General features: G+C 47.2%; 1 protein-coding gene across 1 annotated transcript in view; it reads left to right on the forward strand.

The window, feature by feature from the left end:
* The window catches only part of TXN2 (thioredoxin 2), a 46,542-nt gene that overhangs the window by 16,716 nt on the left and 9,919 nt on the right, over positions 1 to 19,907 (forward strand). The window contains exon 3 of the mRNA XM_088481215.1: positions 1,133 to 1,256. Coding sequence (XP_088337341.1) covers positions 1,133 to 1,256 — 124 coding nt within the window. The remainder of the gene's footprint in view (positions 1 to 1,132; positions 1,257 to 19,907) is intronic.

Consider the following 19,907-nt stretch of genomic DNA (forward strand, 5'->3'; position numbering starts at 1 on the left):
GGGTTCATGTCGGGCGAACGTGGTGGCCACACCATTCGTCAGTACTCTCCTGAATGCTCCTTGAACCAATTCTGGACAACTTGGGACCGATGACACATTGCATTATCCTTCTGGAATATTCCATCGTTGTGGGGGTTACATGAAGTTCGTGAAGGGCTGCAAATGGTCTTCAAGCAATGCAACGTAGAGGTTACAGGTCAATTACATTTTCAGACGGACCAACAGCCCCAACCAATACCACGTAAACATCCCCTACACTATTATGTAACCACCACCAGCCTGCATGGTGCATTGTTGACTTCTGGTGGCCATGGTCTGATTGGGTCTGCGCCACACCCGAACCCTACCATCAGCCCGAAACAACTATAACCGTGACTCATCAGACCACGCCACATGTTGCCAGTCCTCCAGGGTCAAATTAGCGACATCATGAACCCAAGTGAGATGCTGTGTCCAGTGTTGTAGTATTAACAGAGGCACTCTGGTGGGTCTACTGCTTTCATATCCCATGGAACACACTGATCTGTAGGATATGCGTCTGATACCTCATGAATTGAATGTGGATGTGATTTGAGCCAGTGTCGCTTGTCTTTTACCATAGACCATTCCAACCAAACATTGCTGGTTGAGATCATTAAGCACCCGTAGTCGGCCACTGAGCTTTCCACAATGGGTCATAATGCCTTCAATGAAGTATTCGCGGTACACACGTGACACTGTAGATCGAGGAATGTTGAATGTCCGCACAACTTTGGAAATGGAATGTCCCATCCGTTGAGCACCCACTATTGTGCCCCATTCGAACTCTAATTCACGTCGCCTTGCCACGAGCAGCCTAGCATCACATTGCGACTTAGACGTATTTTCAGCAAAAAAAGACATCTTGCGCTAGCAAACTTTCACAGGATCAGGGACGCCATGAGGAGCAACTGCAGCAAAGACGAGCGAGCACCCATCTGTATAATTATTAGAAAATATTGGTGCATAGAGAAATTGTACAAAAAGTACACTGAATCTATTCCAACAAACATACAGGTCTTTTTGTGTAGCAATTAGCTTGTATATAGATAGAATACATATTATAAATGAACAGAATTTAAGATACATGATAGTATATTCTATTATTCCTCAGATGGTGCGGTCCATGCAAGCTTTTGGCTCCCAGATTGGAGAAGGCAGTTGCTAAACATGAAGGAAAGGTGTTAATGGCCAAGGTTGACATAGATGACCATACTGACCTTGCCCTTGAATATGAGGTATTTATTGTATTTTATTAAATATAAAGAGATCATTGTGTGGGCTGCTAGGGATAGTGCAGGCACTATATGTTTTTATAAATGGCTGCTTCACATAAGCAGCCAGAGCACCCAAATTAAATTTTTTTCGTATTTATAATCACTGTTTTAGAAATTCTCTACATTTTCTTGCTCGTACTGCACTGTTAATAATTACTATGTTTTACAGGTATTTGGATGGTAAATAGACAGTAACTAGATAGAAAGTCATTAAGTGGACACCAGAAGGTAGACAGTGAATAGGTCGACAGGGTTAAAAATTCGACATGGTCAAAAGGTCAACATGCAAATGGTTGACAATAAAAAGGTCAACACATTTTTTTTTTAGGCTTAGGCACTTGGGGAAAGGCCAGGAATTAGGGGGAGATTAGAATTACAGTTAAATAACAAAAAAAATGGCCTTTTCTGTGCCGATCATTTCCATGTCAACCTTTTGACCATGTCGACCATTTACATGTTGACCTTTTAACCCTGTCAACCTTTTCTAACCATCAACCTATTGCCTGTCTACCTTCTGGTGTGAATGTATTGAATATCTATCAATCCACACCGGTTTTACACAGCTTGACTTCAATAATGACGTATAAAACAAAAGTTCAAGTTCAGTTAGAACTCCATGGTCTTTTAGAGATGGTTCGTGTAAAGAAAACTACCCACTACGTGGACATGTCCAATACAACTGGCTATAATTCAAATTGTGCATCTTGTAATGTTGCCATATTATTCATGCTACCTTTTTTTTAGTGCCTTCTGTGATGATTGTTCTTGGAGGAATAACATGCTGCTCTATCTGCTTAAAGACATTTTGACAACTCAAGTAAATATTAAAAACATAACACAGGAATTATCTGTTGTGGAAACAGAAAAAGGTTCCTCATTTATTTTAAGTCTTTTTGCAGGCGATCTAAAACAACACCTAAAAAACCTAGGACACAGATTTGCATGGCATACCATTAGTTGTTTTTTTTTAGTATTATCCGCAGTTTAAATCATGCCGCACTGTAGTGCCCCCAGTTTGCATTATTCCACACTGTAGTGCCCCCAATTTACATTATGCCGCACTGTAGTGCCTTCAACTTGTATTATGCCACACTTGTAATGCACCCAGTTTGCATCATGCCACACTTGTAGTGTCCCCAGTTTGCATTATGTAACATGGTAGCCCACCAGTTCGCATTATGCCACACTGTAGTCCCCCCAGTTCACATTATGCCACACTGTAGTCCCCCCAGTTCTCATTATGCCACTGTAGTGCCCTTAGTTCTTATATATATGCCACACAGTGCCTCCCCAGTTTACAGTATAACGCACAGTGCCCTCAAGTTATATTATGTATGCCACACCGTTCTGACAATCATATCTGGGCTGTCTGCTAGTCTGCTCTCCTCAGTGAGAAAATGTGTCGCTGCCAGCCTTGTTGTGCTCCTCTCCTATTGACGCAGCGTTGCCATCCCAGTGATGTGATGTGCCCCTGTGTTCTGTTCTTCAGTACTGAGTGGTCTGCTCTAGGAGCATTGTGCGCATGGGCTCCAGTGCATGTTCAGGACAGAGCCAGCCAGAGTATGACTGTTGGGGGCTGGCCAGTGTATGTACGGGGCCTGGCTGGCTGTGTAATGCAACATGTATGCACTAGTCGCAAGCACTTGACAATTGCTGACCTAAGGAATAGCAGGTGGGATATTATAGGGAAAATATTGTACTCACATTGTAATTTTGAAATAGGTGGTGAGAATGCCACTAGTGTTCCCGCTAGACTGCAGACAGGGCGCTGGGGGTGCCGGCAGGTAGTCTCTATGTGCGCAAAAGACGTGGCCAGTTGAAAGGGGGCTTGGCCAGCTGGGGAGGGGGTGTGTTCTTGTGACATGTCTCCAATTTGTCACACTTGAGGGCGTGCCCAGCACTTACGGAGGTGCTGGGCTTCCCCCAAGCTCTCCACTCACGGTGAATAGATGGTGTGCACATGCACACAACTTTTCCCACCTGCAGGACACTGCTGCACGTGGGTGGGGAAGGCTCAGGGCAGGCTGTATTAGCAGGGTTCTGCTAAAAGAGCAGGGTGCATTTACCTTTGTAATTTCGGGCAGGGCGTGGTGCCTCGCTAAATCAGCCTAGCAGGAACACTAGGCCACTATGTAATTACCATGGTACTAAATACATACACTCTACTATATGCATCTCCAGACTGCCTCTTTTTGTAAACTTGGCTTCATAGCATTAATCATAAACTACTGTACAGATGTGTCCTCTTGCATCTTCGTCGATTGCGCTACAAACGTGCGCATGCATCACGCCATGCGATTAGCCGCTTGTGCTGTGCTACGCCATGCGATTAGCACTTGTGCTGTGCTACGCCATGCTGCACGCTGCGTTCGCACCATACAATTTTATGGAGTCGCGGGTGCGAATGCAGTGCGCGTACCCGCTTGTGGGTGCGCGACACGTGGCGCGATTTCCCGCAAAAGTGGCAAAGATGCAAGAGGACACATTTGTAGGTGTAAAATATCTGTCTGAAAATGGCCACACTTCTCTGCATAGGCTGCAGTATCTTCGACACGCCCTCACTAAATTTTGATCCTAGACTCCTCCCTCTCCTTTAAACCACACATTCAGCACATCAGTCCTGCTGTTTTCACCTAAAAAATATTTCCAGGATTAGACCCTTCCTCACCCAGGATGCTACTAAAACCCTTATCCACTTGCTGGTCATCTCCAGATTAGACTACTGTAACCTTCTCATAACTGGCCTCCCAGTCTCCCACCTCTCTCCACTCCAATCTGTCCTCCATGCTGCTGCTCGGCTCATCTTCCTCTCCAGATGTTCTACATCAGCTTCCCCTCTCCTTCAAGCCCTATACTGGCTCCCCTTCCCCTTCAGAATATAATTCAAGGTTCTTACACTCTCCTACAAAGCTCTCACCAAATCCCCTCCCACTTACATTTCTGACCACCTCTCCCTTCACACTCCTGCCCGTCCACTTCGCTCAACAAATGAATGCCGCCTCATTTGCCAACTGATTACTTCCTCCCACTCCCGCCTCCGAGATTTTTCCCGCACTGCTCCCTACCTTTGGAACTCTCTCCCTCTCCCTATCAGGCTCTTCACTTCTCTACAAATCTTCAAATGGGCTCTCAAAACCCACTACTTCATCAAGGCCTTCCAGCTCTCATTCTAACCCACTTCATGCTCTTTCCTCCCTATCTACCCCATCTGTGTCATGCCTGTCTGTCCGCCCCTCCCCTTTAGAATGTAAGCTCTCATGAACAGGGACCGCTTCCCTCATGTGCTTCTCCTTAAACTTTCTTCTACTCCTTACTCCCCACAAGGGCACCTAACACTTAACTGCTAACTCCCTGCTGCTTATTGTGAGTGTTTAATCGCTTTTGCAGCAATGTACATAAATCATGTCCTTGTCCTGCACTGTAGTGTACTGTAAGTTTCTCGTTTATTGTTCACTTATTATTTTATGTACTCTGTAAGGCGCTGCGAAACACTTGTGGCATCATATAAATAAAGGATATTAATAATTACAATATGTAAGATCGCCCTTTTTAAAAGCCAGTTCTGCCCTTTCAGTAACAAGTAAAGATGTATTTGGTGTACTGCATTACCCCTATTGCTTGTGTTTAGTTCAGGATTGGATAAAAAACAAAACAAAACAAAACAGAATTTCTTCTTCAGGGTCCATAGACTCCACAGGGAGACCTTGGGGTGTAGGTTGGATCTGGATCCCGGGCACCACACAGTTAAAGCTTTTGCTCTCAGGATGCACTGGTCCATCCTTCCTATACCCTTCAGGGTTCTGAAAGACCGGTATTATAATTTCCTGTTTATATGGAAATGAGAAAGCACCTTAGGCAGAAACTCAGGACGAGTGCAAAGCACAGCCCTGTCCTGGTGAAATATCAGAAAGGGGGGACGACAGGACTGCGCCTCCAATTCTGATACCCTCCTGGCAGATGCAATAGCCAGAAGAAAAAGAGTCTTTGCTGTGAACCACTTGAGTTCTACAGAATCCAGGGGTTCAAATGGAGGACCCTGGAGGGCACAAAGAAATACTGACAAATCCCACGGAGCCACTGGAGGGACAAAGGGAGGTTAAATCCGGAGGACACCCTGGAGGACGGTGTGGACATCTGGTAGTGGAGCAAGTGTACGCTGGAACCAAATGGATATAGCAGAGACATTCACTTTGAGTGAAGCAAGGCGAAGTCCAAGGTCTAATCCAGCTTGAAGGAAGGCCAGAACTCTGGAAATCCTAAACACTTGAGGATCGTAGCTTCTGGTACGACGCCATTGGAAATATGTACGCCACACTCTGTGGTAGATCGTAGCAGAGACTGGCCTACGCGCTCTGAGCATAGTGCTGACTACCGAGCTAGAGAATCATTTTGACCTCAGGAGGGATGTCTCAAGAGCCACACCGTCAAATACAGACAACCCAGCTCGGGTAAAGGTAAGGACCTTGAGACAACAGGTCCGAACGTTACCCCGCCCCCCGAGCCAGAGGCACCTCAGTTCTAGTTGGTGCCTTGCCGGAGTCGGGTCACTGTTTGTGCAGGGGGGCTGATTAGCAGCCCCAAAGCTGTTTTATTTTATGAGTTGATAGTTTTATTTACTTTTACTCTTCAGAGCGGGCAACAGCAGACTATCCATAGGACGTCTGGGCTGCCGGTCCGTCACCCCGCCGGCGCTGCGACGCCAGTACAGATCTGGGGATCTTGGCGGGAATCCGGAGTCTGTGCTAACCGAACTCCACGGGACTCCCTGGACTGCTGCCGGATGTACAGGGACAGGTAAGAGCGGATCACTGCTTGTGGTGATCCGCGTGTTAAGCAGTCTTTACCTTCGGTCTCTGGGGACAGACCAGAGGTGCTGGCAGTGGCGGCAGGCTCCCCATACCTTGCGCGTCCACTAGACCAACAGGGACTTGCAGCTGGTAGCGGGAACCAGCATACCGGGGGTTAATTGCCGGCCAGGGGAGGCAGCCATCCCTGTTTAGCGGCTCCTCCCCACAGCTCAGCGCCCTTTCCGCTAAGGTCTGACATTGCCGAGCTGTTCTTCTTCTTCTACGGCCACTCCCCCTCTGAGGTCCCCGGCAGCCATTTTCTCTCTTGCATCGCAGATCTCTCTGGACAGGCGTGCAGACCAGTCCCCCTGCATACCTCTCCCTTGGGTTGATGTATGCAGCACTATAACCTCCCCAGACAATGAATCTGGCCAGTTGATTGTAGTGCCACTTTGCAGTATACTTTATGCATTGTACTGTATGTGACTTATGCTAGCACTGCCTGTCTGTGTCTTTGTTTCCTAGCTGTCAGCATATATCTATACATTTCCTCTAATTCTGCCCTAATACAGGTGTAGTTAAGGTGGTTCTTTTATCTCACATATATAAAATATAATATTTGTGAGGTCTGACACATACTGTTGTGTGCTTCTCTGTGCCATATTTAGGCAAAGGGGCTCCTGCAGCTTACCAAAGTGTCAGACAGGACCAGTGTGTTGCATACTTAGACAGTGGGCTACTACAGCTTATCCAAGCATCAGTCAGGACCAGTGTTTTTTTTCTCGGACTATTACCTTAACATACAGGTGTATTCAGGGGATTTCCTGTGCCTGACATTTATAGAACTAAGTATTTGTGAGGTTTTGTCACATACATTCGTTGCACTGTGCCATATTTGGGCTGTGTGCTCCTGCAGCTTACCCAGGCATTAGACAGGCCCAGTATATTGCTTCCTACTAGTATCCTACATACACGGTGGTTGCATTATACCCAGTGCCATATTGCGTGCCATTTACTCTGCAGCTATGTCTAGCAAAAGCAGGAGTATCAACAGGCATCTGCCCCCATACAGCTGTCAGGCAAGTTATGGGCTGCATGCTTAAGTGAGGAGGATTTGATAGGGGCTATATATATATATATATATATATATGTATGTATGTTTGTGTGTATATATTTATATATATATATATATATATATAAAATATATATTCCATAGACAAAAAACCTTACGGTTTCACATGTCTCATTAAGGCTGCTTAGACATGATGAAATTTCACAAAACCTATTGATTTTCTGCCACTCAAACTTAATGGACGTGTTCCTTTCGCAATACAGATATGGTAATGCCATCACACCCTGTGGTTAACGGCAGATTCAGCACTGTCACAGAATGAGATTGCTGTCACTCACAAAATGGTGGAGCTGCTAATTCACAGAATTGTGTGCTCATTGGAATACACACAAGCAGTCTATGCAACTGAGGTTTGAGCAGTTATGTGGCTCCCACATCCCACTCAGTGCCCACAATCTTCCCATTTGATCATCAAAACAATCTCATTGAAGTCAATGGTGGGAACCACTAAAGTAACGTCAACGGACACAGGAGGGAGGGAGACGTGCTGCCACACACAGGGGGGGAGAGAAACGGGCTGCCACACACGGGGGGAGAGAGAGAGGCTGCCACACACGGTGGAGAGAGACGGGCTGCAACACACGGGGGGAGAGAGAGATGGGCTGCCACACACAGGGGGGAGAGAGACGGGCTGCCACACACAGGGGGGGAGAGAGGCTGGCTGCCACACACGGGGGGGGAGAGACGTGCTGCCACACACAGGGGGGGAGAGAAACGGGCTGCCACACACGGGGAGAGAGAGAGAGGCTGCCACACACGGGGGAGAGAGACGGGCTGCAACACACGGGGGGAGAGAGAGATGGGCTGCCACACACAGGGGGGAGAGAGACGGGCTGCCACACACAGGGGGGGAGAGAGACGGGCTGCCACACACCTGGGGGGAGAGAGACGGGCTGCCACACACAGGGGGGGAGAGAGACGGCCTGCCACACACGGGGGGAGAGAGAGACGGGCTGCCACACACAGGAGTGAGGGAGACGGGCTGCCACACAGAGGAGGGAGGGAGACGGGCTGCCACACACACACACAGGAGGGAGGGAGACAGGCTGCCACGCACACACACAGGAGGGAGGGAGACGGGCTGCCACACACACAGGAAGGAGGGAGACGGACAGAGACGGGCTGCCACACACGGGGGGAGAAAGACGGGCTGCCACACACAGGGGGGAGAGAGACGGGCTGCCACACACAGGGGGGAGAGAGACGGGCTGCCACACACACAGGAGGGAGGGAGACGGACTGCCACACACACACAGGAGGGAGGGAGACGGGCTGCCACACACACACAGGAGGGAAGGATAGAGACGGGCTGCCACACACACACAGGAGGGAGGGAGACGGGCTGCCACACACACACGGGGGAGGGAGACGGGCTGCCACACACACGGGGGAGGGAGACGGGCTGCCACAAACACACACAGGGGGGAGGGAGATGGGCTGCCGCACACGGGGGAGGGAGACGGGCAAAGTAAAAGTTTATTAGAACATACATGCATACACCACACACATGTACACTCACGCTCCCTGTCACTCATACTCACCTATGTATCCCTGAATCACATTGCGTGCTCTTCTCCAGTAGTAATACATAGGGTACTGCACCTGTAATAAAAAAATCCATACTCACCTTCTCCTAAGCATGGATCACGTCCTCTTTGTTCCATGTAGGCATCCCCGAGGTCAGCCAAAATATAAAAAAAACTGTTACGCAGAGCCACAGACATTAGTACTGTCCTCTATGGACAGTATTACTTGAATGATGGCTCAGCGGCAGTATTATACTTTAGAAATCCTGGTGCTGAGCGCTCAGTGGCAGAGAGAGGCGAGCCTTCCGCCTCTCAGCCAATGTATGGTTCTCACCATTGAAGTCAATAGTGGGAACCACTAAAGTAACGTCAATGGACACAGGAGGGAGAGAGAGAGAGACGGGCTGCCACACACAGGGGGGGAGAGAGACGGGCTGCCACGCACAGGGGGGGAGAGAGACGGGCTGCCACACACCTGGGGGGAGAGAGACGGGCTGCCACACACCTGGGGGGAGAGAGACGGGCTGCCACACACGGGGGGGAGAGAGACGGGCTGCCACACACGGGGGGAGAGAGAGACGGGCTGCCACACACAGGAGTGAGGGAGACGGGCTGCCACACAGAGGAGGGAGGGAGACGGGCTGCCACACACACACAGGAGGGAGGGAGACAGGCTGCCACGCACACACACAGGAGGGAGGGAGACGGGCTGCCACACACACAGGAGGGAGGGAGACAGGCTGCCACACACACACAGGAGGGAGGGAGATGGGCTGCCACACACATAGGGGGGGGAGGTGGGCTGCCACCCACAGGGGGGAGGGAGGCGGGCTGCCACACTCAGGGGGCGAGGGAGACGGTCTGCCACACGGGGGGGAGGAGGCGGTCTGCCACACACAGGGGGGAAGGGAGGTGGTCTGCCACACATAGGGGGGGAGGGAGGTGGTCTGCCACACACAGGGGGTAAGGGAGGGAGGCGGGCTGCCACACACAGGGGGTGAGGGAGACGGTCTGCCACACGGGGGGGGGGGAGGAGGCGGTCTGCCACACACAGGGGGGGAGGGAGGCGGTCTGCCACATACAGGGGGGGAGGGGGGTGGTCTGCCACGCACAAGGGGGAGGGAGTTGGTCTGCCACACACGGGGGGAGGGAGTTGGTCTGCCACACACGGGGGAGGGAGCCTGCAGTGTACATCGTACAGTGACATTCAAATAACTGCACACAGCAGCCCCTATAGCCACTGCCTCCAGTGTACATAGTACAGTGACAGTATAATAACAGCACACAGCAGCACCTATAGCCCCTGTACTGGGGAGGAGATCGGAGGTGTGGTGCCGGGGAGCACATGCTCCAGCCCAGTGTCGGACTGGGGCATTAAAGGGCCACCAGGGAAATGCTGAGGCAGGGGCCCGCTGAAGGAGTGTGACCAACCATTGGATAAGTGTGGTCATTAACAGGAGGATCATGACCGTCCCACAAAAGAAACAGCATAATATTATGCATTCTCAATTTGGTTGTGGATAGACCCCCTTCAGTAAATGTACCCTGACGTCACCAGTTACTATCTGACATCATTAGTTCCTAACCGCGAGGACACCAATTGTAGAATATCAACCTAGCAAGCGGAGGGAGCCACCATGCCTGAAGCTTGGCAAGTGAAGCAAACCTGCAACGGTACAAATGTAAAAAATGACAGTGATTAAAGGGCATGGAACCGCACTTCCACCCTCACTTCACGTCATGCCTCGTACATCTACTGAAGGAGATCTATACACAACTATCTCAGTTTAGACTAATACATTTTATCTGTGCCCCCTTTGGTCTAATAATAATAATAATCAGTTGCAGCATTATAAGAATAATAATTTGTGCCACCTTTAGTTAAATGATAATACCATGGAAAGTGGCATAGGAATAGGTGGGGAAGGTGACCAAGGGGCAGCCAAGGAAGGTGGCAGTGGGACAGCTGTGGTAGGTAGCAGAGGGACAGCTAAGAAAGAGGGCAAAAGGACAGCTGGGGAAGATGTGCAGTTATCAGTGGGGGGTAGGGATCGGAGCCTCAGTTGGTACATGGATATTCTGGGCCTGATTCAGAGCCGGACGCTCTGACCAGAGCGCTCGCTCTGAATCAGGGCCCTCCTCCATGAAAATGGAGCGGCCTCCTGGCCGCTCGCATAGCTGTGGGTGACCACCCACAGCATATGCGAGCGGCCAAAAAGATGGTCGCGATGGTCTTGACCATCTCGACCATCGTTCTTGCGACGGAGACCCTGCGGTAGGGTCTCCCTGCCACAAGCCCTGGAGTGATTTTGGCTCTATCAGAGCCAATATCACTCCCACTGACATCACTAGTGATGTCAGTCAGGCCGGCTTCAGACGGTAGGCGTTCCCATGGGAATGCCTCCGTCTTGCAGGCACGCCCCCGGCACGCCCACCAAAGGGGGCGTGCTGTCAATCAACATCGACAGCACGCCCCCTTTGGTGCGAGACCCAGAGTGACAGCATGGCTGTCGCAGTCCGGGTCTCGCGCATGCGCACGACGGAGCTCCCTCCGTCGTGCGCATGCGCAGTGGGGAACATCGACCCACTTGCGAGCGTACTGCCGCTCGCGAGTGGGTCTGAATGACCCCCTCTGTCCACAGTCTGACTGCAACAGCCAGCTGGGTGGTACAATATCGGCCAGGCTGTGTGCTGATAGGTGTACACTGTATCGATTCCTACCTATCTATACACTCTAAAATGTCGCTATTTAGCGTTGTAAGTCGCACAAGAAATAATTACTCTTCAGACTTTGATTGTGTTTCCAAAGCACAAAAAGATATTATTCACTAAAAAGCAGATAGTTACACGCTGTGATCTAGATACAATTAGCGCACCAAATTATACAATAACAAGGTACAGTCATTACATGCGCATGCGCTCTGGATCCAGATCTCGGCATCAAAGATGAAACCTCCGTCAACAGCAAAGAAAGGATGACTGGCATCTAGTTTCAGAGAGCTTGCATATATACCCTTACAGAGATAGGCAATACAATAGAACAGGTTGGCATATTCCATTGGTTCTTCTTCCTGGTTCTTCTGTTAAAGTACAGTTCATACGTCAGTTCGTATGATCACAGTCCAGCCTCCAGCAGCTCTTTGTGTCCATTTTCCCGCTGAATAACAAGTCTAAACTGGTTGCATTACAGAGTGCATTTTAATGCCTAACTCTGTATGATCCATAATTTGCAGACACATGTTGCGATTTCCTCACCCAATGGAACCGGAAATCTGCAAATACACAGTAGTTTAGAATGACACCAAACACGGTCTGCTTATCATGTACTAAACCTGAGATCTCAAATACAGTCGCTTTATTACTTAATAATGAATAAAACCTTGAATATAAACCTTAATGCTAGGGAACCTTTTCATTTAAGTGTGCAAAGTGTAAGTGTAAGGATTTTAAGAAAAGACACTAATTAGCGTTGTGCGTCTACGTGTTTGTGAAGTACACCATGGTACGTGTTTTGCAGGGTTAGTCATATTATATGTTTTAGTAAATGCCTGTATTTATATAATGAGGACTTTTAATATTGTTCTATTGCATGGGATTCGCACAACGCTGAATAATAGCATCGCCGTATGTACTTATGTGTGAGATTCATTAAAATGGCGCTATGCGTCCATTCGCAAAATGGCGTCTTGCTGACATTCGCAAAATGGCGTTGTGCAGATTTTCATTTTAACAGATTCTCAGCCAATTATCCAGTTTTCGACAGTCCACCCTTTGATAGCAAACAACATGCTAGCACACTCTGATTTTAAAATTAATTTAGGTTTACACTGTGACATATTATTTAATGTTATATTATGGAAAGGTGGTTCTTAAACCATCAATAATGTGTCTCTGGGAGGGACATGAAACTACCCTTATACGCACACCGCGGATCTTTGGAGATCATGGGAAAGATGTGGGGATGCACCAATCCTATAAAGGAAGTCTTGAAGGAGAATAGGGACTTACATTATTTGAGATGTTTAAAAATAACATTTTAATAATACATTTCATGCATGTCCACTAGACGATTTTAACAGGCGATTGAACGATAACGATATCGTTCAATCGTTTAAAAATCGTTTGCAAATCGTGCAGTAATTGTTTCTAACGATGTATGATGCGCGCTCCCGCTGGTCGTTTGATTGTCTCCTCCATCGACTGAACATGCAGGTCAATTTCACTTGATTGCTTACAAATCGTTTACACATCGTTTACACATCGTTCACGCTGAACGATCAAACGATGAACCACTATCTGCCCGCTATAGCTGAAAGCTCTCAATCACAGATTGAAACAACATAGTTTATCGTTAGATCTTTTGCAAATTGTTTGCAAATCGTTTGCAAATCTTTTGCAAATTGTTCAGAGTGGAAGATCATATTTCAAGGGAAACTTCAAGGGAAAATCGTTAAGAGGTTGGACAGGGATAAAATAGTCTAGTGGATGTGCCCCTTAAATCTATACATCATCTGATGGTACATTCTAGTTCAGGGTTGTAATGCACTCCTACATTTAACTAAGTATTCATATTGTTACTTCTAACCACCATAAAAATGTAATTCTTTTGGTTTACCTTATCTTTACATTTTCCATATTTCAACATAGTAGGAACACACCTGACACATAAGCCAATTAGTATGATGACAACCAATATGAGGTTCAGGAGTTTACCTATACTGGCAACCATTTCCTGGACCCACTCTCCTAGACCGGAGAACCATTTCACTGGGTTCAACCATGAAACCCATTCTTCTACCTTCTCCTCTACTTCAGCCATTGAAGCATTATGGTTCTTCCGAAATTACCATTTCAGCTGCAGAATTTCGTCCATCTTCCGGTCTATCACCTCCTTGCGGTCACTACTGTTATTTGTAATATATGTGCAACACTTTACACCAAATTGGGTGGCCAAAGTTACACAATACCCTCCAGTGACAGCTTTTAAATAGTTTAACACTAGTTTGTGTTGCACCAGTTCTTTCTTGTAGGCCTGTAACTCCTTACCCGTGTACCTAAACGTGTCATCATACATCTCGGTGATATTATCTATTAATTTAGCAAGATCTTGGATATATCTAAAATTTAGTGTACCCCGAGCGATCCTGGTGGGATCCAATGCGACTAAAACTTGACTGCCAGTTGTTTCACTAATTAACTGTGTGGCTTTATGTACATCACCAGGTATCATATTTCTTTTGTCTCTATGTTCATACTGTGTGTGAAGATATGATGGTGTGTTTTTATGGATACCAAGCATTTCACCATGTGTAAGGGTCATAACTTCTGAGAGTACTCTTCCTAGGTAACACAAACCTGCGGAACTCGGAGAGAGCCACTTATACGCTTTCCTTCCACATATAAAATATACATCATCCGGGAGAACATAAGGAATAGAATGCATCATGATCATCCAACACATTTCCCTAACAAATGATCCTAATTCAGGTTCTCCCATTTGACTCATACAAATTTCTCGTTGTAATATCTTGCCACAATATCCTTCTGGTACTCTACCAATCATTTCTTTGATGTTACTTAGTGTATATTTATACCGGAAGTGTCTTCCACCCAACCTAATTGTGCGTAGCAGTTCAAAATTTATAGGTTCATTATCAGCTCTTAATGAGAAGGTCATCGTCTGGTTATTCCCCGTCACCTCCCAACTTCCTGGGTCATTGGAGTGGGTGATGTTCAAACTTAAAAGTGATTTATCCACTTGGTACTGTGTGGTTTGCTGTTTAGAAATTTTTCCATCCAACGTCCTCCCTTTTTGCAATTCTAAAACCTCAAAGACATTTAATGGAAATGGCACTAACCCTACATTATGTTGTCCCTGAGGTACATGAGAAAACACCCAACAGTCAGTCTGGTTTAAAACTTTTCCCACCATAGTATGATAATCCTCTAAAGGATACCCACCCCAATACTGGTTATACTTAGGTTGGCTCTGCTGGATGCAATTCTCATCAAGTACGGACACACAAAACTCGCATATACAATAATCCTCAGGCGATAGAACTTCACACTGTCTCCGAGTTTCCAATATAGCAGATCTCTTAACAATTACTGTACTGGGTTTGGTCAGATACTCCCCCAGTTAGTTTAGCACTCTTTCTCCCAACTCCACTCCATTGATATCACCATCAGCTCCCCTCTCCGTCCTCTGTCACAGAAACCAGAGGTCCCGAAACAACCCAAGATAATGAGAACAATGATTATACAAATTTCTTTAGCTCATGTGTCTCACTGTAACCTTTAACCTTCCCAAAACAGATTCGCAATTGGCAGGTCTATGTTATCTGCCTCGATTCCGCCTTGTCTCTCCTCTGGTTGGTTGACCTTCTTACAGTGAGTGGAATGGACCCAGGTATCTCTCTCCGCCACTTTCAATTAAGTTGTACTCGTCAGCAACACCTGATACGGACCTTCCCACCGATCTGTCAAACAACCTGAATGCAAGAAATTGTTTTCCCAATGTTTTTTCTCAAGCAGGTCAGACAGGACATTGCTCTCTTTTCTGCTTGGGAGGAAAACCCTGGTGCACACCAGTATTCTCTCACCAATTTGCACATACCTTGCTTTCCCAAGTTGGTCAGACCGTGCGCTGCCTCAGCCAGGCTTGGGTAGTACGCCTTGGGAGCCACTGGCTTACCTTGTCCATCTTTCCAGAGTCCAGAGGACTCTTGCCCACTTCCCTTGGACCTCCAGACTTCCTTTTCCTGAATGGAACATAAATTTAGCATCTCAATTAATTTCTGCATGTCAATCGTTTGAAACGTCATTTGGTTAATTGGCACGTTTACTTTTAACCCTGCTGCCCATTTGGCAGCTTTGTCTGCCCTGTTATTGCCCAGTAACACCGGATCATCCTCACATGTATGGGCTTTACACTTAATTACCGCCACTGCCTTAGGCAATTGGATCGCTGTCAGTAGTCCTTTTATAGTCTGGAATGTGCGACTGGTGTGCCTGCTGCTGTCATAAAATTTCTCAGACTCCGTAGAGCACCAAAATCATGTACCACCCCGAAGGCGTACCTAAAGTCAGTGTAGGTATTAGCAGATTTACCTTCTGCTAATTCACAAGCTCTTTTTAGCGCCACCAGCTCCGCCACTTGGGCCAAGTGAGGTGGACCTAGAGGTTCGCCTCTATGATGTCTTTGTCATTTACCACAGCATAACCTGTACATAACTCTCCAGTGTCAGTTTGTCTGTGACTACTCCCATCCGTGTAAAATGTCACATCTACATTTTCTAAAGGTGTATCCCGTATGTCAGGTTTTGCAGTAAAGGTTTGATTGAGATATTCCATACAATCATGTGCATCAATATACCTGCAGAACTCACCTTCCGCCAACGACTCACCTCTCTCCACCCTTTGTGCATCCTGTTGCACATATGGTAAATACGTTGCTGGATTTAACGTAATGCACCTTTTGATGGTGATGTTTGCAGGTGCTATTAGGGCTAGTTCCCATTTTGTGAACCTAGCTGAGGAGATATGTCTGGTTTGGGCAGAATTCAGCAAAGCAGATACAGAATGGGGAGTATAGACAATCATATCATGGCCTAATACTATATCCTCACTCTTACTGACCAATAGAGCAGTTGCTGCTACACTTCTTAAACACGTTGGGAGTGATCTTGCTACAGTGTCCAATTGTGCACTGTAGTATGCAACGGGCCTACTGGCATCACCATGTTTTTGTGTGAGGTCACCTTCTGCACAACCATTAGCTTCCGTAAAGTACAAATCAAAAGGTTTTTCGTTATCAGGTATTCCCAATGCAGGTGCTCTTGTCAACCTATCCTTAAGGTTAAGGAAAGCCTGCTCTGTTTCGTCTGTGTGTATGACACGATCGGGCTTTGAGGAAGAGACTAAGGGCCCGATTCAGACCCGGTCGCAAGCGCTGAGCGCTCGCAACCGGGTCGATGTTTGACCATTCGGCATGAGCATGACGGAGCTGGCTCAGTCGTGTGCATGGGCGAGACCCGGCTAGCGTCGGTTGCTCCGTCGCTCCGGGTCCACACCAAAGGGGGCGAGCTGTCGATGGTGATTGACAGCTCGCCTCGTTTGGTAGGCAGGCAGGGGCGGGTGGCTGGCCAAACGGAGGCGTTCCCAAAGGAACTCTTGCCGTTTGGGGGCGGCCCCACTGACATCACCAATGATGTCAGTGGGAGAGCTTCTGGCTCTATTAGAGCCATAAGCTTTCTGGGGCTTGCAGCCACGAGACCCTACCACAAGGGTCTCGTCGCAAGCCTGATGGTAATGATGGTCTTGACCATCGCGACCATCAACCTGGCCGTTCGTAATAGCTGTGGGTTGTCACCCAAAGCTATGCGAGCGGCCAGGAGGCCGAACAAAAAAAAACGCCCCGATTCAGAGCGAGCGCTCGTTCAGAGCGTCCGTCTCTGAATCAGGCCCTAAGTCCTGTAATGGTAAAGCCAAAATAGAAAAACCTGGGATCCACATTCTGCAGTATCCACACATTCCCAAGAAGGTACGGATTTGCTGTTAGTTCTGCGGCAGTGTCATGGTCTGTATGGCTTGGATTCTGTCAGTGGTCAGATGTCGTAAACCCTGGGTTAGGCAATGTCCCAAGTATTTAACCCTGGACTGGCATGGCTGTAGTTTGTCCTTAGCAACCTTGTGTCCTGTCTGCGAGAGATGAAGCAATAAAAGTTTTTAGTATCATTTAAACATGACATAAATGAATCAGAACATAACTATAAATCGTCCACATATTGTATTAGAACAGATCCATTGGCAGGTTGAAAAGATTATAAACAGTCGTGTAAGGCCTGTGAGAAGATACTGGGGCTGTCTATGAAGCCCAGGGGCAAACGTGTCCATGTGTATTGTACACCCCTGTATGTAAAAGCGAATAGGTACTGCCAGTCAGTATGAAGAGGTACAGAGAAGAAAGCAGAACAGAGGTCAATGACAGTAAAATGGGTTGCATTTGGTGGGATCTGCATAAGAATGACAGTTGTATTCGGCACTAAGGGAAATTGGCTCTCTACTACCTTATTAACCCCTCTAAGGTCTTGTACCAGCCTATAACCCCTCCCACCACTTTTATTCACAGGAAAGATGGGACTTTTGGCTACACTTGCTGTACGGACTAAAATTCTCTGTTGTAATAACCGCTCAATTATGGGATAAATCCCTATGTCTACCTCCTGTTTTAATGGGTACTGGGGAATTTTTGGAGCTTACCTACCGCTTTTTAGATTTATCATTACGGGAGCTACATTTGCCATCAATCCAGTGTCCTGTCCGTCTTTGGTCCAAAGTGAATCTGGTATTTGGGATAACATTTGATATACCTGAGATGGATTTTTACCTGAACCAGTAGAGTGGTACATTAACCGTTGGGGAGTGTCCAATATATCCCTCACCTCGTGTGCCACTCTCTCTAGGATATCTGAGAATATACCATCAGGGATACAATATATGACACATCCCATCTTACATAAGAAATCCCTTCCCAGTAGGTTAGTAGGGGCCGCTGCTGCCAGGAGAAAAGAATGCCTGGTATGCAATGGCCCGATAATAACCTCTGTGCATTTGGTTAAATGATAATGTTGCACTTTACCCGTTACACCCATTGCTGGTATTGTTTCTCTGGTCACCTGTAAATTAGCTGGAGATTTTATCACTGATATGGTCACCCCTGTGTCTACAAGAAAAGGATGTTTAGTACCAGCTACATCAACCATCATCACCAGTTCTTCTCTAGTACTTCCAGTTAACCTGACTAGCTGTAGACTACAGGTATGACCTGACCCCTATCGTTGACTCTCACTCTCCAATACAGCATTTAAGGCCACAACTGGAGCAGGTGACTGTGGGAAATTTTCTGCATTCTGCGTATATCCCTTATGTGGATATCTAGGCACTCCCTGGTTAGGGGGTCCTACCCTCTTCACCTTGCAGTTCCTACTTACATGTCCTACTTGGTTGCAGTTAAAACATCTTCGTGAGTGGGGTGGGTGAAAAGGTTGTTGTGTGGATTGGGCGGTAGAGAAAGATTGTGAGTGTGGGTATGAATTTTGAGGGTAATATGGTGGCTGAGGGTAGTATGGGTTTTGTGGCTGTGTGTGATAAGTGGGGTAAGGCTGTGCTTGTGGTGGTGCAGTATTGGTGAGGGCATGTAGCTGTGCAGGTGCATGTGTGTCTGGTGGCTGTGATGGTATATTCATTCCTTCTAGAGCTTGAATGCTAACAGCCATCAGCTTCTCACTCTGGGTCTCGCTTCTTGAGGATGTTTTTATCGTGCGCAATAGTAGACTCCCTGAGTGTGTTTACAGTAACTCCCCTCCAGCCAGGTAGAGAGGTCTGGACTCAGGTCTTTAGATTGTCTTTAAGACCATCCATAAGTACCGTGATGACCATTTCTCTATGGTGAGTGCTATCTTTAATATCTTCAGTGTACTGGGTGATAGTCTGCAGAGCTCGGGTACAGTAATCTTCGGCAGATTCACTCTCTTTTTGTTTTATGGTGAAAATGTAACTCCAGTTAACTACTACCGGAAAATATACACCCAATTGAGTTATTATGCGGGTAATGTTACCTTGGTTATCCTCGTCTGTTAAGGGAGCATCTCCCTCCAATATGCAATCCATGATAAACTTTTTCACGTCGGTATTGTGTGGAAGATACGCCTTTAACACCACTCGCCAATCTTTATTGGTTGGCTCGTGAGCATTACCCAAATTTTAACAAATTTTTGGCATTTTGCTAATTCCTTCTTAGGGTCAGGGAAGTCGGTCATTATGGAATTTAGCTCAGCTCTTGTCCAAGGACAATGCATCACTACATCCCTTGTGGGCACCACACCATTTGCATCCGGATTCCCATTGGGAACAGTTATTGTCCGGATGGGGTGGAGACCAGTCACACTGTTACCTTTTTGACTTTGTTACCTGGCTGGGGATTTAGTCTATTACTGCTACGTACAGGGTTAACAACTTCCGTTACAGGTACAGCGGATGTTAACACTTCTTGTACTACCACTGATGAGGATGACGCCACCTCCTGTGCTCGTTGTAATTGAACATCTAGCATTTGTACGACATGGGAAATGGCAGACATAACACCAGGTTCATCATCTGCATCATA

Source organism: Taudactylus pleione, unplaced genomic scaffold, assembly GCF_031769625.1.
Source record: "Taudactylus pleione unplaced genomic scaffold, aTauple2 ptg000266l, whole genome shotgun sequence".
Classification (NCBI taxonomy): Eukaryota; Metazoa; Chordata; class Amphibia; order Anura; family Myobatrachidae; genus Taudactylus; species Taudactylus pleione.